General features: G+C 41.5%; 1 protein-coding gene across 2 annotated transcripts in view; it reads right to left on the reverse strand.

The window, feature by feature from the left end:
- Positions 1-1,776: 1,776 nt before the first annotated feature.
- pak1 (p21 protein (Cdc42/Rac)-activated kinase 1) overlaps positions 1,777-21,884 on the reverse strand; it is a 303,556-nt gene continuing 283,448 nt past the window's right edge. For both annotated transcript variants that reach the window (XM_059963735.1, XM_059963734.1), the window contains exons 12-15: positions 19,000-19,099; positions 9,574-9,770; positions 6,314-6,451; positions 1,777-3,054 (exon numbers count right to left, since the gene is read on the reverse strand). In XM_059963735.1, coding sequence (XP_059819718.1) covers positions 2,968-3,054; positions 6,314-6,451; positions 9,574-9,770; positions 19,000-19,099 — 522 coding nt within the window. In that variant the 3' untranslated portion in view covers positions 1,777-2,967. The remainder of the gene's footprint in view (positions 3,055-6,313; positions 6,452-9,573; positions 9,771-18,999; positions 19,100-21,884) is intronic.

A 21,884-nucleotide genomic window follows, 5' to 3' on the forward strand; every position in this document is an offset into this window, starting at 1 on the left:
TTTCAAGGAAATGTGCAAAGGAGGGCTCAGGATATTCAGAAAGAGGTTTTGCCCTTTAACCCTGTGTGGAGGAAGGCAAAGGATCAATTTGTTTGCAAAAAGGATGAATATTTCATGCATCAGCCCTTTGATTTGTGATTCATGGCAAGCTCACATTAGTATGACTAATATTTGAGGAAGACTCATTAACTAATCCCTTGGAGACCGAGGCTACAGCTATGCGTGTCAACATATTTATCACATCAAATTGAAATTCAACTTTATTTAACAGAATGCATATAAAAAGAAACCCACGTAACTGCAGAATTTCACCCTGCATTCTTGCATGCCGTTATGTACCAAGGCAGCATGGTTGCATTGTGGTTACGCTCTCCCTGTAACCGTGTGGGTTTGCTCCTGGTGCTCCGGTTTCCTCCCACAGTATGAAGATATACCGGTCAGCAGGTTAATTAGTCACGTGGGTGTAATTGGGTGACATGGGCTCGTTGGCCTGTTACCGCGCTGTATCTTGAAACAGGTGTTTTGTTCTAAACTTCAACTTCACCTATCACCTCCCTCTTCCCACACATCCGTTTCTGCTTAATGGAAGCTACTGCTTGGCTTTAAAAAGTAACAAATTATTTTTAGAATCCTCAGAGGGAAGAAATGATGCTTCCCCCCTCCCCCCCCCCCAAAGTCCCAAATTGGCAAGTCATTGCTTGGAATGATTCAGGCCACGTCCATACCCTTTAGTCAGACTCCATCCCAAATCAGCAGAGTAAAAGACTTAATAACTGTGTTTGGCTTAGTGACAGAATTACATGCAGTGGCCATTTCATTAGGCACACCTGTATACCTGCTCCTGGATGCAAATATCTATTCAGCCAGTCATGTGGCAGCAACTCAATGCATAAAAGCACGCAGACATGGCCAAGAGGTTAATTTGTTGTTCAGACCAAGCATCAGAATGGGGAAGAAATGTGATCTAAGTGACACTGACTGTGGAATGATTGTTGGTGCCAGATGGAGTGGTTTGAGTATCTCAAAAGCAGCTGATTTCCTGGGATTTTCACATACAAGAGTTTCTAGAGTTTACAGAGAATGGTACAAAACAACAATTTAAAAAAAATCCAGTGAGTGGTAGTTCTGTGGGTGAAAACACCTTATTAATGACAGAGGTCAGAGGAGAGTGGCCAGACTGGTTCAAGCTGACAGGAAGAATGACAGTGACTCAAATAACCACGTGTTACAACAGGGTGTGTAGAAGAGCATCTCTGAATGCACAGCAGGTTAAACCTTGAAGTGGACAACAGCAGATCACACTGGGTTCCATTCCCGTACCTAGTAAAGTGGCCACTGGGTGTATATAACAGGGTTTCCAAACTTTTTTTTAATGCCCTAGACCAATACCATTAAGTGAGGAGTACAGGCTCGAAAGATCAGAACCTTTGGCAATACAGGTGAGGAGGAATTTCTTTCACCAGAGGGTAGTGATTCTGTGGAATTCTTTGCACAGATGGCTGTGGAGATCAAATCATTGGGTATATTTAAAGTGGAGTTTAATAAGTTCTTGATTAGTAAGGACGTCAAAGGTTACAGGGAGAAGGCAGGAGAATGGGGTAGAGGGGGATAATAAATCGGCCACGATGGAAAGGCAGAGCAGATTCGATGGGCTGAATGGCCTAATTCTACCCGTATGCCTTATGATCTAAGAAGTGAAAGGATAACATCAACAATGGTTTAAAATTTGGGGTAAAAAATAAAAAAGTGAATGCAGAAAGCAGCAAATGACACAAATTATAATCTTCACTGCCTTTTCCTTTTATTTATTGCTACATTTCTTTTTAAAACTGATATTACAACTGGGACAGCGGGTGACAAACCCAGACGAGGAAAGCCAGTTCTTCAGTCACACTGGCTTTCCGTACCTCTGTTGCTTCAGGGCGAAACAGTGAAAGAAACATTCGAAAAATCTCGGTTGTGAGTCACCCTGGCATCGATTAAGAGCAATGCCAATCCTCAAAAATGCCAGTCACTTTGTCCAGTTCATTCCTCCCAAAGATGTATAAACGATTGCAGAAGTATTAGAACACACCCTTTTTATTCTTTTTTTTTAACCCCATAGTTTTTAAAATTCCATAGTTTTGTACACTATAGACATTCTCAAAATTTAGCAGCATGTTAAGTTACCCAAGGCAAAGGACAATGCACCAGTTGCCCTGGGCAGTAATGTCTGGAAAACTAACAAACATCTGATGGGATGGGAACACTCACAAAAATAATCTACATTGCAGGCCGCACTGTGTGTATTAAAACTGATTTCTACAGTCTCAATCACTACACCATGTACATAATCAATAAACAGCCTGTCGATACATTCAGTGATTTGAGAACAGCCCCGAGCTGAAGGCAAAGGTCGGGGTGAACAGCGTGATCACGGCATCAGTCAAAGTGATTGAAGGAAAAAGAGATACAAAAGAAAAAATATTTATGAACATTGGGAGAGAAAAGGAATAAAAAACTGAAAGCACTTGCCTGTCGATCCAAATCAAGTAACACTGTTTTGGAGTACGAGGAGAAAACCCTGCCAGTGTGTCATGGCTGGGTTTGAAAAGAATATTATTGTTTAGTGGACACAAGATCCTCTCCCTGCTATTACCAAATCTGGCAAAGGTCCCAACCCCTGATTTTATTCTCCATCCCAGGCTGCAGTTCCACAGTGCCATGACCACGTTGTACCGCTGATGAGTACTTTGAAGAAGTAATTACACCCACTGCAGTTTAAGGGAAGAAGTCCCCCACAATCCCCCTCCAAAATGCATTAACTGTCACATCGCACAATGGAAATGCAGCCCCCCCCCCCGACTTCCCTGTGACTTGGCTGTGAAACGGAAGCTCAGGGGGCTCCGAGTCAGGAGTGGTTGCGTTACGAGGACCAGGGATGGATCACTTGCAGAGGGAGAGCAGAGTTTGGACGTCACCGCCGGGTTAACGGTTATTCTTGGCAGCGTCCTTGGCGGCCAGGATCAGCGGAGTCAGGCTGGATAACGGCTTTGCCACCTTCAGGAACTGGTGCTGTTCCCACATGAGGAAAAAAGAGAAATGAAAATTAATTAACAGCAATTCTCCAACAGCTCGGGTACTAAGAATATGCTTTAATCAATAGTAAAGGTGCAGGTATCCTGGGTTTGTTTGTTTTTTTTAAAACACATTACTGGACTACCAGACTCTTGATCGGAACTCTTATACGATTAGGCGGATTCTTGCTGTCACAATCTATCTTGTTATGATCTTGCACTTTATCATTTACCTGCACCACACTTTATGTAGCCACTACACTTTATTCTGATTTCTGTTATTGTTTCATCTTGTTCTCCTTCAATGCTTCTCAATAATTTGATCTGTGTGATCGGTACACACTGCCACTTCATCTTAGTGTTGGTGTATTATTGGCACATGTAGCAAGACAGAGTGACAAGCTTGTCTTGTTCATACAGATAAGATCAGAATGCTGGAAATCTAAAATCAGAATCAGATAATCATCACTAACTAAAATTAAGTAACATTTGCTGTTTAATGGCAGCAGTACAAAGCAAAACAAAATTACTATTTTTTTTAAGTGGTGCTGAAGAAGAAATAACAAGGTAGAGTTCATGCACCATTTAAAATATTTGATGGTGGAGGGGAGGAAGATGTTTCTGAATAATTGAGCGTAGGTCTTCAGACTCCTCTACTGCCTTTCCAATGGGAGTAATGAGAATACTGTCTTTATAAAATAAAAGCCATCTTATTAAATACAAACTTTAAAATAAAAAGATAAAATGCTTGAAACCAGGAATTTTTTGTCAGACCCTGAAAAGTCATGTCAGTTTCTCTTCTCAAAGATGTGGCCTGACCCCCATTGTTTGGGATGGGAAGGGCAAGCAAGGGGTGGTGCACCATCCTGTCTTGGAAAAACACCACCAGCCCTTCACACATCACTGGGACCAAATCTTAGCAATTGTCTGTCCAACTACATAGTGAGCATCTTCACTAAATGGATAAGCAATGGTGCAAATAGATGGACCACTAAAGCCTTTTTCAGAAGATGATGCATCACTATCACTTTCTCTATAAGGACCCATAGTGATGCAACAAGATGCATCACCACTAACTTCTCCAGAAGAACTGCAGCAATTCAAGAATATGTATTGCCACCTCCTTCTCCAGACGTTCATATACTGCTTCAAGACTGGTCTCATCACCCTCTCCAGATTCAACCACTTTCTCCAGGACATTAATGTCCTGCTAATGCTAAACTGGCAGCTAAATCAGGCAGCTAATGCTGGCCTGATTGCCAAAATAAAATTTATGAAAGGATGAACTAACTTTCACAGGGATAGATCTCATGAGCTGCAAGTGAAAGGGCAGAGCAGATAACTTGTATGTATTTTCTTTCTTAAGTACAAGTACTGGCCAGAACATTGGGGTGAACTGTTTTTCTTTGAACATTAAGAATGTTTTGGAACATGCAAATGTGGCCTTGTTTTAATGTCTTGTTGTTGTGCATTACTTTTCCAGCAACACAACCCCCCCCCCCCACCCCTGAACATTGCACTGGGAGTGTCAACCAGGATCAATTGCAAGTTCTCTAAAGTTGGCCTGTTTCCAAACCACCTGCCTAATAGTGAGAATTTGCCAATGTAAACAATATTAGCACAACAAAGAATCAACGGAAGAATTATTACAAAGGTAGAGCGTTCCTGTGAAACCTTTCTTAAGCTGAAATGGCGTAAAGCAAAGAATCATTAATTTATATGGGAAAAATGTTCGTAAAGGCAAAAATCCTCTTTGTAATGCGAGAACAGGTTACTCTTGTAGGTCTTGTAAAAACAAGATGAGAAGAGGAAGTTTAATGGAGATGTGTGGGCAAGTATTTTTGTTTTTATACAAAAGTGGTGGATGCTAGGGACAGTGATAGAGGTAGATATGATAGTGGCATTTAGATGAAAGGAATGAAGGACAATGCATCATGTGCAAGCAGAAGCAGTTTAGTTTAACTTGGCATAATAGTTGACACAATCATACAACAATACGGGCCCTTTGGTCCATGAAGTTGTGCCGACATTTTAACATAATCGAAGACTGACCTAACCCTTTTCACTCAAACAGCCCTTCATTTTTGTTTCATTAATGTATCTACCTCTACCACTATCCCTGACAGGGCATTCCACACACCTACCGGCTTCTGTGTAAAAAACATACCTCTGGCTATGCCTCTTATTATCTTATGCACCTCTGTCAAGTCATCATGGCCTAAAGGCCCTGTTCTTGTTCTGTACTGTTCTATGTTCTATAAATAGATAGAAATTTTAGCATTTTCTATTTCGAAGACTCTGCCCTCTCCATGTTCCAATTCATGCTATTGCATCATTCCTGACTTTGAAATTTCCAGCCAATTAGTCCAGTTTGCTCTTCTTCCCCACAGGCCCATAATTATTTCCTTCAAGGGTATAAATAATTAACTTCTGAAAGTCACTACAGAATCTGTTTCCAACGTTCCTTCTCACAGTACATATTAAATCAGAACTCTTTGTAGAAATAAATATTTCATTACCATATCTTTCTCAAGGTTCTTTTGTCAAATTATAGAGCCACAGTGCTACAGTGCAGAAGCATTCCCGTCAGCCCATCTAGTCCATGCTGAACTGTTTTCCTGCCTGGTCCCATCGACCTGCACCCGGACCATAGCCCTCCATACCCCTCCTGTCCGTGTACTTATCCAAACTTCTCTAAATGTTGAAATGGAACCAGCATCCACCACTCCTGCTGGCAGCTCGTTCCACATTATCACCACCCTCTGAGTGAGGAAGTTCCCAGTAAATAGTTCACCTTTAACCTATGACCTCTAGTTCTAATCTCATTCAAACTTAGTGGAAAAGCCTGCTTGCATTCAACTTACCTATACCCCTCATAATTTTGTGTACCTCTACCAAATCCCCCCTCATTCTCCTACTCTCCAGGGGTTAAAGTCCTAACCTATTCAACCTTTCCCTATAAATTAGGTCCTCGTATTTTGGGATCATCCTTGTAAATTTCCTCTGTACTCTTTCAATTTTATTGATAATTGTTCCTGTAGGTAGGTGACCAGAACGGCACACAATACTCCAAATTTGGCCTCACCAATGTCTTATACAACTTCAACATAACATCCCAACTCCAGCACTCAATACTAAAATTTTAATGCTAAAATACTTGTGCCTTTGCCCTCTGGTTTTTAATGAGAAGGAATTGTTTCTGAGAAGTGACTAATTAATTTTGGGCACCTATATTAAAACATGTTGACTCATCTAACCTGGAGCAGCTCCTTGGCAGACCCTCTCTTCTCCACATCCATCTCGAGGCAGCGATTAAGGAAGTCCCTAAATATAGACGACAGCTTTTCAGGATTCTGTAACTCCGGAGTGCCATTCGTTGCTATTAAATACAATGCCTAGAAAAATAAAATTCCAAAAAAACAGTTAATTGGGTAGATGCCCACCAGTAAAAGAACAAAAACATTGAGTTCATGGAAGTTTTTGTTCAGATCTTAACTGAGAAATTGCTGTTTGCTTTTGTACTTACAAAACTTTTCGAAGTAAAATTTATTATCAAAGTACATGTTAAGTCATTAGACATAGGAGGAGAATAAGGCCATTCAGCCCTTAGTCTGTTCTGCTATTGCATTGTGGCTGATTTATTATCCCTCTCAACCCCATTCTTCTGCCTTCACCCCGTAACCTTTGATGCCTTAACTAATCAAGAACCTATCAACCTCTACCTTAAACATACCCAATGACTTGGCCTCCACAGCCATCTGTGGCAATGAATTCCAAAATTCCACAGATTCACCACCCTCTGACAAAAGATCTCAAGTATTTATATGGAGCATTGGTTTCCTCACTGGAAGCAGCTCAAAGCTGGTTTAATAGTCTAATACTGCGAATGAGTGGGTTGTCTTCCAGGAAGCTACTGGACAGGCTAGACTTGCATCCACTCACTGGATGACAGGTGATATGATTGAGATATACAGGATCCTGAGGTGTGCACATGGAGAAAACATTTCCTCTTGTGGAATAATCTGTAACCAGTTGTCACTATTTGTAAAGCGAGTCTGCACTTAAGATAGAAGGTCACAAATCCTTAGAACTCTTCCTCAAAGGATGGTGGAAACAAAGTCTTTTAAGGCAGAGTTAGATATATTCTTATATAGGACCCAGAACAGTACAGAAGAATATAGGCCCTTTGGCCCATGATGTTTTGCCGATCTTTTAATGTACTCCAAGAGCAATCTAATCCTTTCCTCCCAACGTAACCCTCCATTTTTCTATCATCCATCTGCCTGTCTAACAGTTTCTTAAATCTCCCGAATGTATCTGTTTCTACCGCCACCCTTGGCAGCATGCTTCATCTACCCAACTCTAAAAAACTTATCTCTGACATTCACCCGTACTTTCCTCTAATCACATTAAAATTATGCCCGCTCATATTAGCATTTCTACTCTGGGAATAAGTCTCTGATCATCCACTCGATCTATGCCTCTTATCATCCTGTACTCATCGATCAAGTCATCTCTCATCCTCCTTCGTTCAAAAGATAAAAGCCTTAGGTCACTCTAGTTTGCCAAGAGATAGGTGGGACAAAGGAACTGTTCCTATTCTGTAGTACTCCATGTCACTATCATTATCCCAGATTTGTAGCAGAGCTCCAGTCTTTAATATGTTGACTTAGGAGGCAAAACTATTATCTCTGGGAAAGAAATTAGACCCCTAACAATCTCAAAGATGTCAGGGATGAACATTAGGGTTCTGGTTGGGATGGGATACAATTCAAGTCAAGTCAACTTTTATTGTAATTTCGACCATAACTGCTGGTACAGTGCACAGTAAAAATGAGATGTTTTTCAGGACCATAGTGTTACATGACACAGTACAAAAAACTAGACTGAACTATGTAATAAAAAAAACAACACAGAGAAAGCTACACTAGACTACAGACCTACACTGGACTGCATAAAGTGCACAAAAACAGTGCAGACATTACAATAAATAATAAACAGGACAATAGGGCAAGGTGTCAGTCCAGGCTTCGGGAATTGAGGAGTCTGATAGCTTGGGGGAAGAAACTGTTACATAATCTGGTCGTGAGAGCCTGAATGCTTCAGAGCCTTTTCCCAGATGGCAGGAGGGAGAAGAGATTGTATGAGGGGTGCACGGGGTCCTTCATAATGCTGTTTCCTTTGCGGATGCAGCGTGAAGTGTAAATGTCCGTGATGGCGGGAAGAGAGACCCCGATGATCTTCTCAGCTGACCTCACTATCTGCTGCAGGGTCTTGCGATCCGAGATGGTACAATTTCCAAACCAGGCAGTGATGCAGCTGCTCAGGATGCTCTCAATACAACTCCTGTGGAATTGTTAAGGCTTGTTGGAGACGTATCAAATCTATTATTTTGATTGCCTATCACACAGTGGTACAACAACAGCAGCAGTGAGCTGGGCTCAGGAAACCTCCCAAGGCAGCATTAGGATAGGTTTAACGTCAGACAAAGATGTCACCAGAACATCGGTACAATTAAGCCTTGTCACCATTGCATGACAAGGTTGAGTTCAGCAATACCTCTATCACAAAGTGGTGGATACAACCCAGTCCATCACAGGAAAATCCTTCCCCACCACTGAACACATCTATAAGAGTGCTTCCGCAAGAGAGCAGAGTGCATCATCAATGACCTCCACTATCCAGGCCACACTCCCTTCTCACTGCTGTCGTCAGGAAGGAGGTACAGGAGCCTTGGGTCCCAACCCTCCAGGTTCAGGAACAGTTTTTATCCTAGAACCATCAGGATCCTGAACCAGCATAGAGAACTTCACTCATCTCAACACTGAACTGATTCCACAACCTATAGAATCACTTTCAAGGACTCTACAACTCGTGTTCTCAATATTACTTATTTACTACCTTGCCGAGGACTGTTTGTCCCACACCCATCAGCGAGGAGGCTACGTAGCATCCATCCAGGATGGTGAAATTCAAAGTTATCTTCCCCATGCAATACAGATAATCAACCCCTCCACACCCCCACCACCATTACATTATCATTTCCTGTCAGTTACCTATGTAGACACTTCTGTGCCTAGTGTCACTTTATGAACGTACATTCAACCTATGTTTGTATGCAATCTTATGTATTTCTATCTATTGTGATCTTTATCTTATTGTATTTATTTTTGTGCTACATCAGATCCGGAGTAACAATTATTTTGTTCTCCTTTACACTTGTGTACTAGATATGGCATTAAACAATTTTGAATTATATCACTTTTTGTACTTGCACACATGGTCTCTTTTGCACATTGGCTGTTGGTCTTTACTTATGTGTCCTTTTCACCGATTCTAGTGTATTTCTTTGTTCTATTGTGAATGCTTGAAAGAAAACAAATCTCGAGGTAGCATATGGAGACATATATATACTTTGATAACAAATTTACCTCGGGGCCTCATCACCCAGGCATACCAAGGTTGGGTTCCAACAACACCTCTATCAATAAAATCAGGAGAACAGAGCGAATCTTACCCGCAGAGGGTTCTCATTAAGGTATGGGGGTTCTCCCTCAATCATTTCAATTGCCATTATTCCCAGCGACCAAATGTCGACCTTGGGGCCGTATGCTTTTCTCGTCACCACCTCAGGCGCCATCCAGTAGGGAGTGCCTACCATTGTGCTTCGTTTGCTCTGCTCGGGTGTAATCTGAGCGCAGAAGCCAAAGTCAGCTGAGGAGAAAAGAAATAGATTGGTCTAGCATGTTTGTCAGATGCAGATTAGCTTACACACCAGTGTGAATGAAGTTCCTTGATCATGTGAAACTCATGGAATAAACAGTGCACAAGCTAATAATATCGCTGGTACCATGAATTTGTCTCAGATTGTGATTAGTTTATTAACCTTTTGCTTTTCTTTATTTAGAGATACAGCACAGTAACAGGCCCTTCTGGCCCAATGAACCTGTACTGTCCAATTACACCCGTGACTAATTAAAATGGAATTAAATAAGTGCAAAAAGAGCCACATATAAAACAAAGTGAGGTACTGTTTATGGGTTGGTTCATTGTCTATTCAGAAATCTATTGGCAGAGGGGAAGAGCTGTTCCTAAAATGTTCAGTGTCTGCCTTCAAGCTTCCGTCACTCCTCATTGACGGTAGCAATGAGAAGAGAGCACGTTTGCTTTATGGGAGTCCTTATTGATGGATGCTGCTTTTTGGAGGCACCGCCTTTGGAAGACATCATCATTTCTACGGGGGCTAGTGATCATGATGGAACTGGTCGAGTTTTCAACCCTTTGCAGCTTTTTCCAATCACGTGCAGTGTTCCCTCCATACCAGATGGTGAAGCAGGCAGTTAGAATGCTCTCCCCAAGTATAAGTGTAGAAATTTGCAAGAGTCTTTGGTGTCATACCAAATCTCCTCAAACTCTTAAGCCTTCTTTGTAATTGTATCAATTTGTTAGACACAGAATAGATCAGAGAAGCTGACACCTAGGAAGTGCTCACCCTTTCCACTACTGATCCTGGTGTGTGTGCCCTCGACTTTCCCTTCCTAAAGTTTACAATCAATTCCTCAGTCGTACAGACATTGGAGTGCACTTAACCAGCTGGTCGATTTCCTGATCACTACTGGAAATTCTGTCAGCAACAGATGTGTCATCAGCAAATTTATAAATGGCATTTTTATATATTAAATTTAGATAGGAACTGACCCAACCCTGTTTTATACCTCTGCTGACATCAATGTTTGTCAATTAAACAATGGGTTTCATATTAAGAGCTCTGAGTGTCAGATGTTTCTGACCACATCATTTCCTCATGAAGAATAAAAATCCCACACAGATGATGGAAATCTGAAACCGCAACAAAAATCCTGGAAAAGCACGGGCAAGAGACTCTTTGTTAGAACTGAGAAAGGGATTATAATGTCAGTCTTAGATGGCAGACTGTAAATACTGGAGACAAGATTAAAAACAGAACATAGGGAGGATGCAGTGGGTCAAGCAGCATCAGTGGAGACAAGAGATGTAAGTCATCCTCTGGGATGAGGCCCAGCATCAGGGCTGAGAGAGATGTGAATTTTATATTGCTGGGAGATATCTCAACCCAAAATGTCAACTAATTATTTCTCTCCATAGACGCTGCCTGACTTGCTGAGTTCCTCCAGCATTTTGAGCACATTGCTCTGGATTTCCAGCATCTACAGAATCTCATGTTTATAATCTGCTGTACTTTCTATTTCTCTTTCAGGAATCTGATGAAAGATCTCTGACCAGAAACATTTAACTGTTTCTATTTCTGCAGAAGTTGTCTCACCTTCTGAGGGTTTCCAATAAATGTTATTACATTGATTTACATTAGGCAGAGGCTCAGGGGGAAATGGTTTCGGAGGTGACTATTCTAGCCAAAAATGAACTCCTTGATCATTTGCAACAACAAATCTTCACGAATCAGGATGTTCTACACTTGCAACCATTAAAACAAAACACAAAATAATAATAGATGGGGTCACGAGTATTCCTTTGTCAAAGACCACACTACAACTTAATGTTCTTATTCAAGCATTCACACTGATAACGTCTTTAACAAATAAAATTTAATTTTAATATGCTTATATCTTAAATGTATAATCTTGTTATTTTATGTGTTAATAAAGCATATACGACTATCACAAATTCATTATTTTAATTTTTTGATAACTATTTAAATATAATTTCTTTTGTCATCCTATGTATTTTACTTTATATATTTAAATATGTTATTCTGAGAAGGTGCCCACAAGCTTCACTGGACTGCCAAAGAAGTCCATGACATAGAAAAAAGTTAAAAGCTCCTGCTATAAAGGCTTAATAGTTCTCAATGCACAGGAACTTTCCTGTCCGTACATAGCACCTGATGCAGAAATTTAAAAATCAAACAACTGTGCATATCAGATTCAAGATTAAAATGTACTGCAAATGATGCATTTCACTGAATGTTTTAATGTGATAAAGAAATTTAAATCTAGAGTATGCTGCATGCAAATAAAAAGAAAATTGTATTGACATGCAAATCATCAACAGTCTGTGTGTTTGTATGAATAACAAAGGCTACATCCACACTAGACCGGATAACTGTGAAAATGCCGGATTCGCGTAAAAACGATAGGCGTCCACACTATGCATTTTTAAAAATGTCTGTTCACATTGAAACGGATATTTCGGCGAATCTCCTCCTACTGCGCATGCACAGGACACATCTAACGAAAAAAAGCGACATGTTTGGTGTCGAATCTCACTATGAAAGACGGTGCATGTTTGTTCAGTTACAGACTAGAAAAACTTAAAACAATGGACAGCTGTTGGCTCTCGTGCAGGAGGATTTAAAAGTAAAAAAACAAATACTGAAGTGTATAGAGGCAACCGACAGGGAGTTCACGGATTGTATGATTCGGCTGACGACAAACATTGAAAAACTGACTAGCTCTGTTGCATTAATAAAGCACCTTGTTAAATGTGTAAAACATGTCTGTATCAGTGTTACCTTGTATTTCCATACATGTTACATTAGGCTGTTACACATCTATTTGTCAGAGAAGTACTTGCATAAATAGGTAAACTACCTTCATACAAGCAAGGAAAGAAAACAAGGCAAAGTGAGTATACTTATTTATTCAGTAAGTTATGGGTCAAGGTATTTGGTGAGTACATTTCTAACTCTTCTGGCTTCAATCTCATTGCCGTCTGTTCTGAAGTTATTAGGTTGTGTTCGACAAAACTATGAAATGGCACTCTGCCATCTGACAGCGTTTTCAGATTTCTCTGTTTACTCCGTCCACACTGATCTGCCCAAGCGGCGTTTTCAAAAATACACACCCTGGAAAGCGTTTCTGAAAAGCTCCGGTTTCGGGGGACAAAAACACCATTTTAGAGTGGATGGAAGGTAAAAAAAGAGAAAAAGCTTCAGTTACGGATTTATCCGGTGTAGTGTGGACGTAGCCAAAGTAGTTGTTGCAGGCTCTTCGACTTAATGAAGGTATCACTTTACCTTACAAACCGTATCAAGAATCAAACAATTCCCAACATCTGTTTCCAAGCAACTAACAGTCAACCACAGTGATGAGAGTGGAGTCACACCTCGGTCAAACAGAACCCCGATCGGTGGCACTGTAATAGCTGATTTATACCTGTGCCAACGGGCTACGCCACAGCCTATGTCATAACCATAATTGGCAGTGAGGTTTCTATGCCACTGTGTTGAGTTTCTTTGTGACAGACATGGACGAGGAAATGCATTTCAAACGTTTTCGCATGTCGGCAGGTAGATTTGACGATTTGGTTCATCTATTTCACATCGGTGTACAGACATGGCTGAGAAGAAGCAACCGGAAATGCGATGCTACCAAGCGGACCAATCATAGTTGTTGCGGTCTGTGTTGCCGCAATGCGTGAGTAACTTTTCTGCAGAGGTGCACGTCACCCTATGGAGTAGATTACAGCGTAGGTACGGCGTAGATGCGATGCACAAGTATAAATCAGCCTTTACACTACTGTGCCACCCCACATTGACCTGCAATTCCTTTCCTCCTACAGATGCTGCTCGATACGCCGAGCTCCTCCAGATTCCAATGCCTGCCATCTCTTGCGTCTCCTTTTAATGTGTGCGTGTGTGTTTATGTATGTATATACACACACACACACACACATATATAAATTTAAAAAAAGACCACCCCCCCCCCCAAAAAATGTAGCCCTGTTAACGTTGGTGAATGGGCAGGAAAACGGGATCATTTGCATCCTTTACTCGTCTCCATCGTGGATACCAGCCTCAAGGACATCTTCAAAAGACGATGCCTTAAAAAGGTGGCATCCATCATTAAGGACCCTTATCACCCAGGATGTACCTCACCCCTTCCCTCTACCATCAGGGAGGAAGTACAGGAGCTTTAAGACACACACTCAACATTTTAGAGACAGTCTCTATTAATTCACCATCAGATTTCTAAACCAACCCAAGAAAACTACCTTGGCATCTTAGTGCTCAACATTTAATTAAATATTTTAATTTGCATTTCTTATTATAATTTATAGCATTTATGTATTGCACTTTACTACTGCCACAAAACAATAAATTTTACAACATACAGTGCCTATAAAAAGTACTCACCCACCCCAACCCCCTCAAAAGTTTTCATGTTTGTTTTACAACATTGAAATACAATGGATTTAATTTGGCTCTTTTGACACTGATCAACAGAAAAAGGCTTTTTTGTGTTAAAAGTGAAAAACGATCCCTACAAAGTGATCTAAATGAATTAGAAATATAAAACACAAAATAATTGATTCATCCCCTTTAATATGACACACCAACAGTGGTGCAGCCAATTGGTTTTAGAAGTCACATAATTAGTTAAATGGAGATCACCTGTGTGCAGTCAAGGTGTTTCAACTGATTGTGTTTAAAAAAAACTCCTGTGTCTGTAAGGTCCATTTGAGGAATTGGGGATATAAGAAAAAAACATTTTGAACCTATGTAACCTCTGGCTAAAAGAATAATTGGGACCGAATAGGAATTTTTGAACTGAAGTAAACTCTGCCTTCAGCAGCCAGCTAAGACAGGCTCATTACCAGTTCTCCTCGGCTTGTAGAGAGACACTGAGAGTTTGATAACATTGTACATTGTAGGGGAAGGAGGGCTCACCGATAAGGACAGGAAGGAACATCCATCTGTAATTAAGTCAGGGCCTAGCAAAGGGAATAATTGATAAGGACTGGACAGCACATCCATCTGTAATTAAGCCTTGATCTAGCAGACTCACTTATCTGCAACTACCTTTCGCACCAACAGACTTGGTGGGCGTACCAATTCAAATGACATCTTGCAACAGTAATGTATAAATATACGGCTGTAACCGGAGAGAATGGGTACACTTGTCAGATGGTGCCTTCCCTCTGACAACTGGGTCTCAAACACCTGCAGGTGGGTGTGCATTAAACTGTGGTAACTATAAGAAGTTGGTCCTCCGAGTTTTATTCAGATTCGACTTTAACAATTGCTGCTGAGTCAGTATCCCGGTGAAAACTACACCATGAAGACAAAAGAACACTCCAAACAGCTCAGCAAAAAGGTTATTGAAAAGCACAAGTTGGGAGATGGGTACAAGAAAATTTCCAGCTCACTAAATATCCTTTTGAATTCAGTTAAGTCGATCATCAAGAAATGAAAAGAATATGGCACAGCTGTAAAGTCTGCCTAGAGCAGGTCATCCTCAAAAAACAGTGACCGTGCAAGAAGGGACTAGACAGGGAGGCCACCCAGAGACCTATGACAACTCTGGATGAATGGAAAGCTTCAGTGGCTGAAATGGGAGAGTGGTAAAGAGAATGCCACTGTTAAAAAAAACTCACAATGAAATTTCAGCTAGAGTTTGCTGGAAGGCACGTGGGAGACTGAAGTCAGCTGGGAGGTTCTATGGTCCGATGAAACAAAAATTAAGCTTTTTCACCAGACTAAATGTCATGTTTGGCATAAGCCAAACACTGCACATCGTCAACAGCACACATCCCTACCGTGATGCATGGTGGTGGTTGCATCATGCTGTGGAGATGCTTCACTGCAGCAGGCCCTGGAACACTTGTGAAGGTAAAAGACAAAATGAATACAGCAAATTACAGGGGAATCTTGGAGGAAACTCTCATGCAGTCTGCAAGAGAACTGTAACTTCGTAGAAGACTTGTTTTCCAGCAAGACAATGACCCCAAGCATAAAGTCAAAGCTCTGTATAAACAGCTTAAAAGCAACAAAGTTAGTGTCCTGGAGTGGCCAAGTCAGAATCCAGACCTGGATCCAATTGAGAATTTGTAGCTGGACTTGAAAAGGGCTGTTCACTCACAATCCCCATGCAATCTGACAGAGCTTGAGCAGTTTAGTAAAGAAGCATGTGGAAAGATTACAGTGTTTAGATGCGCAAAGCTGATAGAGACCTATCCACACAGACAAGGCTGTAATTGGTGCCAAAGGTGTATCTACTAAATACTGACTTGAAGGTGGTGAGTACTTCTGCAATCAACTGTTTTGTGTTTTATGTTTGTTATATATTTGTTAATATATTTATATCAATTTAGATTACTTCGTAGAGATCGGTTTTCACTTTGACACGAGTCTTTTTCTGTTGATCAGTGTCAAAAAAGCCAAATTAAATCCATTGTGATTCAATGCTGTAAAACGGTAAAGCATGATAGCTTCTGGGGGGGGGGGGGGGGGGTGAATACTTTTTATAGGCACTGTATGTCAGTATAACAACCTGATTGTGATTCTATCCTGCTCTGCAATACTAAGGCAGGCCTGAGCTTGCTGAACTAAAAATAAAACAGAAAATAAAATGAAGGCTGCCACCCCTTAAAATAGGTGAAAATTTATGGCTCATCACTGACAATAGATCACTTGCTATATTTATAAAGTGTTTTGTTTTTAGAAGCTGCACATGGTCCCTCCATACTCCCAACCAGACACGAGATTATATTTAGAGACCACAGCACCATTCGTGTTCCAAATTCTCATACTTCTGATGACACAGGTAGGTCATTCAGTTGGATGAATATCCTAGCTCTTCTCAGAACAACCTAATCAGCCCTGTTTCATAGTACATACAGTGTAAAACATCCTATCGAACATTACAGCACAGTACAGGCGCTTCGGCCCACAATGTTGTCAAATTCATCACTGTTTAGAACTGGTCTTTGATTTAGCCTCTAGCAGTGTTTCTCTTTCAGGATTCACTCTTCAAGCAACCATAGAACATAGCAAATACAGGCCTTTCAGCCCATGATGTTGTACCAACCTTTTAACCTGCTCCAAGATCAATCTAACTTTTGTCTCCTACATAGATCTATCATAGATAGATTTTTCTATCATCCACGTGCCTATCTAAAAGCATCTTCATTGGCCCTAATGTATCTGCCACCAACACCACCCCTCAATGCGTTCCACACACCCATCACTCTCTAGGTCAAAAACTTATCTCTGATATCCTTCCTGTACCATCCTCTAATCACCATAAAATTATGCCCACTTGTATTGGCTACTTCCGCCTTGGGAAAAGTTGCTGGCTATCCACTCAATCTATGACTCTCATCATTTCAGCACTTATTTTGCAGCAACAACTTTTCCCTCTCACACTCTGCACACCCATCCCTTCTCCCAACACGTCATCTTTGATCCTCACCAATTTTTATTGAAGTCCTAGAGAATGCCTCCAATCCGGATGCAAAGACAGCTTGCAATGGCAACTGCTCTGCCTGAGACTACAAGAAGGTGCAGAGTTGTGGGCGTGCTTCAACAGGTCACCAAAACTATTCTCTTTCACGGTCCATCACAGGTAAAGCTCTCCCCACCACCCAGGTCATGCTCTCTTCGGCTGTCATTAGGAAGGTGGTCCAGGAGCCTGAGGACTCATACCACCAAGTTGAGGAACAATTACTACCCCTCAACCATCTGGGTCTTGAATCAACTTCGCTTCCCTTTCACTGAAAAAAATGTTCCCACAATCTAGGACTCACTTTCAATGACTCTTCACCTCAAGTTCTCAATATTTATTGCTTGTTTATTATTACTTTCTTTTTGTATTTGCACAGTTTGTTGTCTGTTCGGTGCAGTGTTTCATCAATTCTATTACAGTTATTGGCTTTATTGAGTATGCCCGCAAGAAATTGAATCTCAAGGCTGTATATGGTTATAAATTTACTTTCAACTTTGGATTGTCTGTCTTACTTGCTGACTCTGTAAAGCCGCTAATGTAGTCCTCTTTCACAACAGGCATTCTCTCTTTTACCCGATGGGAGAGTCGAGAAGATAGAAAGCACGTACTACCAAGCTCAAGGTCAGCTTCTATCCTGCTGTTGCAAGACTATTTAGGATTGGAGCATGTTCACAAGACTGAGCCCAAGAATGAAAGGGTTGACATATGAGAAGCATTTGATGGGTGCAGGTCTGTACTTGCTAGAGTTTAGAAGAAGGGGGAATGTCATTGAAACCTACTGAATATCGAGAGAACAAGGTAGAGTGGACATGGAGAGGATGTGTCCAATAATGGGAGAACCTAGGACCTGATGGCATAACCTCAGAAAAGAAGTACGTCCCTTTGGAACAGAGAAATTTCTGTAGCCAGAGCCTGGTGATTCTCTAGAATTCATTCCCCCAAGCAAGCAAAGTCATCCGCTATATTCAAAACGGGGGAAAGATAGGTTCAATTCGTTAAGGGCAGCAAAGGTTACGGGGAGAAAGCAGGAGAAGGGGTAGAGAAGGATAATAAACCAACCATGAGGAATGTTGGAACAGATGCAATAGGTCAAATGGCCTAATTCTGCTCCTTTGCTTTGAGGTCTTATGAGATGATGCAGCATTCCTTGCAATTTGCAGTGTATAGTGTAGTATTTGAACCTGAATGTTAGCTTGATGTTGCTGAGTGCCATTTTCACTGGATGGAGTCCGGCTTTGATAGAGTGGCAGTGCAGATACGAATGGCTTAATTCTACTTCTATGCCTTTATGTTCTACAGGGAAAGGTTAGATTGATAATGAAATAGCTTAAAAGTTGGCACAACATTGTGGGCTGAAGGGCCTGTACTGTGCTGTACTGTTCTACCGCCTTTATGGAAATAATGAGAGATTACAGCAGTTTTAGCCATAAATACCATTTGCTGTAGCTTTTAGCAGGTATTCAAATGGACACTGCAAACTCCGTCCACAGTGCTCTGGAACTGAGATTCCAAAGAATCCCAATGTCCTGAGTAAAGAGGTTCAGAAAGAAATGGCATACCCCTTTTTCTAAGACAATGACTCTGTCTAGACTTCAGAGCTTCAGCATTAACCTGGTCGAACCCTCCAAGATTTCTTTTTGCAGTCAAACATTGGTCTACAGAAAGTGAGCCACAAATCTGTTTGGTCAGATGTTTACAACAGAGCCCAATCACATACGTACTTAGCTTGACGGATCCGTCCATTCCCAGCAGGATATTGTCACTTTTGATGTCCCTGTGAATGACCTGGTTTGAGTGCAGGAACTCCAGGGCTTGTAAACACTGGAACAAACAAACAAGGGAGAAACATATTTTAAAAAATCTCTTATAATTGAAAATTGAATAGTATAGGCCCTTCGGCCCAGATGTTGTTCCGAACATTTAACCTACTTTAAGAACCCTTCCACATAGCCCTCTATTCTGGTCTGGAATAAATCAGCCATGATGGAATAGTGGAGCAGGTGCAATGGGCCAAAGGACTTAATTCAGCTCCTATGACTAATGGTCTTATGATAGAATGCAGCCTTCCTTGTAAATGGCAGTGTATGGTCTAGTAGTTCAGTCTCAATGTTAGCTTGATGCCACCCAGTGCTATCTGTTCATTCTGGTGAATGCCATAGATGGCCATGGGGGCAGAGATATTTAAAGCAGAGATTCATAGTTTCTTGAATAGGAAGGGCATCAAAGTTTACAGGGGGAAGACAGGAGAATGGGGTTGACAGGGACAATAAATCAGGCATGATTCAATAGTCCGAATGGCCTAATTCTGCCTTCTATGTCTTTTCTGTTCTATAGGGAAGGGTTAGATTGATCATGAAATAGGTTAAAAGGTTGGCACAACATTGTGGGTTGCACAGCCTGTTCTGTTCTATGGTCTTCATGGAAATAAAGAGAGATTACAGCAGTTTTAGCCATAAATACCATGTGCTGTAGCTTACAGCAGGTGTACCATGGACCCTGTAGATTTGAACAGCGCTCTGAAACTGAGATTCCAAATGCCCTGAGTAGAGAGATTGTAAAGAAATGGCAAGCCCCTTTTTCTGAGATAATGACTCGGTCTAGAGTTCAGAGCTTAATTCTGCTCGTATGTCTTATGGTCTTGAGCACAAGGTGACTAGCATAGCCATAGTCATTCTGGTTTTTATCAAAGAAATGCCATTTTTATACAGAAGTGCCTCCAGAGTCTCTTTTTAGCCCAACTTGATTTATATAACCCTTCCCTCCAACATAGACCTCCATATTCTTTCATCTGTGAGGCTAAGAGATTTATAAATGTCTCTAAAGCGTCTGCAATTTGGAAACCGACCACTACAGAGATAGAACTTGAGCCAGATGACAGTGGAAGTGAAAGGCTTTCTTGCTGTGGCAAGTGGTTTAAGGCCCATCTCCTGGTGTCAACCATGCACAGTTAATAGCATCTCCTCCTTGGATCAGAAGGTGATGGTAACAAACTCCACTATTGGACACCAGCTTTTGGTTGAGGCAGTAAACTAACTTCCTATGGCACCCTCAGGTTGGGAAAGACCACGTCACTAATTTAAATACCCTGCACAACCATCATCATCGAAAACAGATTACTTTGTCAATAAACACAAGATTTCTGCAGATGCAGGTTGGCAGCATCTAGGGAAACAAATGGATATACAGTTCAAGTTTCAGGCAGATATCCTTCATCAAGACTGGAAAGGAAGGGGAAGAAGCTAGAATGTGGTTGGGGGAAGGGGGAGTAGGACAAGCTAGAAGGTGATTGGTGAAGCAAGATGGGTGGAGAAAGAAGGAATGAAGTAAGAAGCTGGGAGGTGGAAAAGGAAATAGAATAGAGAAGAAGGAATCTGATAGGATATTGAAAGTGGATGATGGGAGAAAGGGAAGAAGGAAGGATACCCAGGGGAGGGGATGGGCAGGTTGAGACAAGATAAGCCAGAGTGGGGAAGGGGAAAAGGGAAAATAAAATGTACTGGAAGGAGAAATCAACCTTCATATCATCAGGCTGGAGGCAGAACACAAGGTGTCACTCCTCCACCCCGACAGTGGCTTCTTTGTGGCACAAGAGGAGGCCATAGACCAACATGTTAGCATGGGAATGAGAGTAGGAATTAAAATGGTTGGCCATCGGGAAATTCTGCTTTTGGCGGAATTTGGTGCTTGACAAAGCAGACTCCCAATTTACGATGGGTCTCACCAGTGTAGAGGTGGCTGTAGTGGGAGCACCAGATACAACAGATGACACCAGCAGATTCTGTGCTGCTGTGCTCTATGACTATCTTCTATCGGTTCTTCCACATCATCAGGAAGCTTGCGGTACTGTCATTAGGAGTCAGGATGTTACAGTCTTATTAATCTTTGGTAGGCCACATCTGGAGAATGGCATTCAATCGTGGTTGCCCCCATTACAGGGAGGGTGAGGAAGCTTTGGAAAGGGTTCAGAAGAGGTTTATTAAGCTGTTGCCTGGATTAGAGGGCAGATGCTATAAAAGCACAAGAGATTACGCTGAGTAACACACACAAAATGCTGTTTTATTCCTTTCCATAGATGATGCTTGACCCGTAGAGTTCCTCCAGCAGTTTGTACGTGTCACTGTGGTTGTAGCTAAGGCAGCTTTTTACCCACCAGTGACACCTAATGGCCGAGTCCGGGCACTGCAACAGCACCTTCCAGTGGAGATGCTCAATTGTCAGATAAGGGCAGCAAGAGGAAACTGGGCTGTTGTAGGGCCTGGGAGTAGGATAAAGGAGCCTAATTATCTCTAAAGATTAACTGGAAAGTTAAGTCACTAGTAAGGAAGGCAAATGCAATGTTAGCATTCATTTTGAGAGGCAAAGAATATAAAAGCAAGCCACACTTCTGATTTGCCAGTTTTGGGCCCCTTATCGAAGAAAAAAATCTGCTGGCACTGGAGAGGGTCCAGAGGAAGTTTATGAGAATGATCCCAGGAATGAAAGTGGGATTTCATTGATACCTGTCGAATACTGAAAGCCTAAATTGAATGGAAATGGAGAGGACGTTTCCTATAGTGGGGGAATCCAAGACCACAGGGCACCGCTTCAGAATAGAAAGAAGTCCCTT

This window comes from Hypanus sabinus, chromosome 3 (assembly GCF_030144855.1).
Source record: "Hypanus sabinus isolate sHypSab1 chromosome 3, sHypSab1.hap1, whole genome shotgun sequence".
Classification (NCBI taxonomy): Eukaryota; Metazoa; Chordata; class Chondrichthyes; order Myliobatiformes; family Dasyatidae; genus Hypanus; species Hypanus sabinus.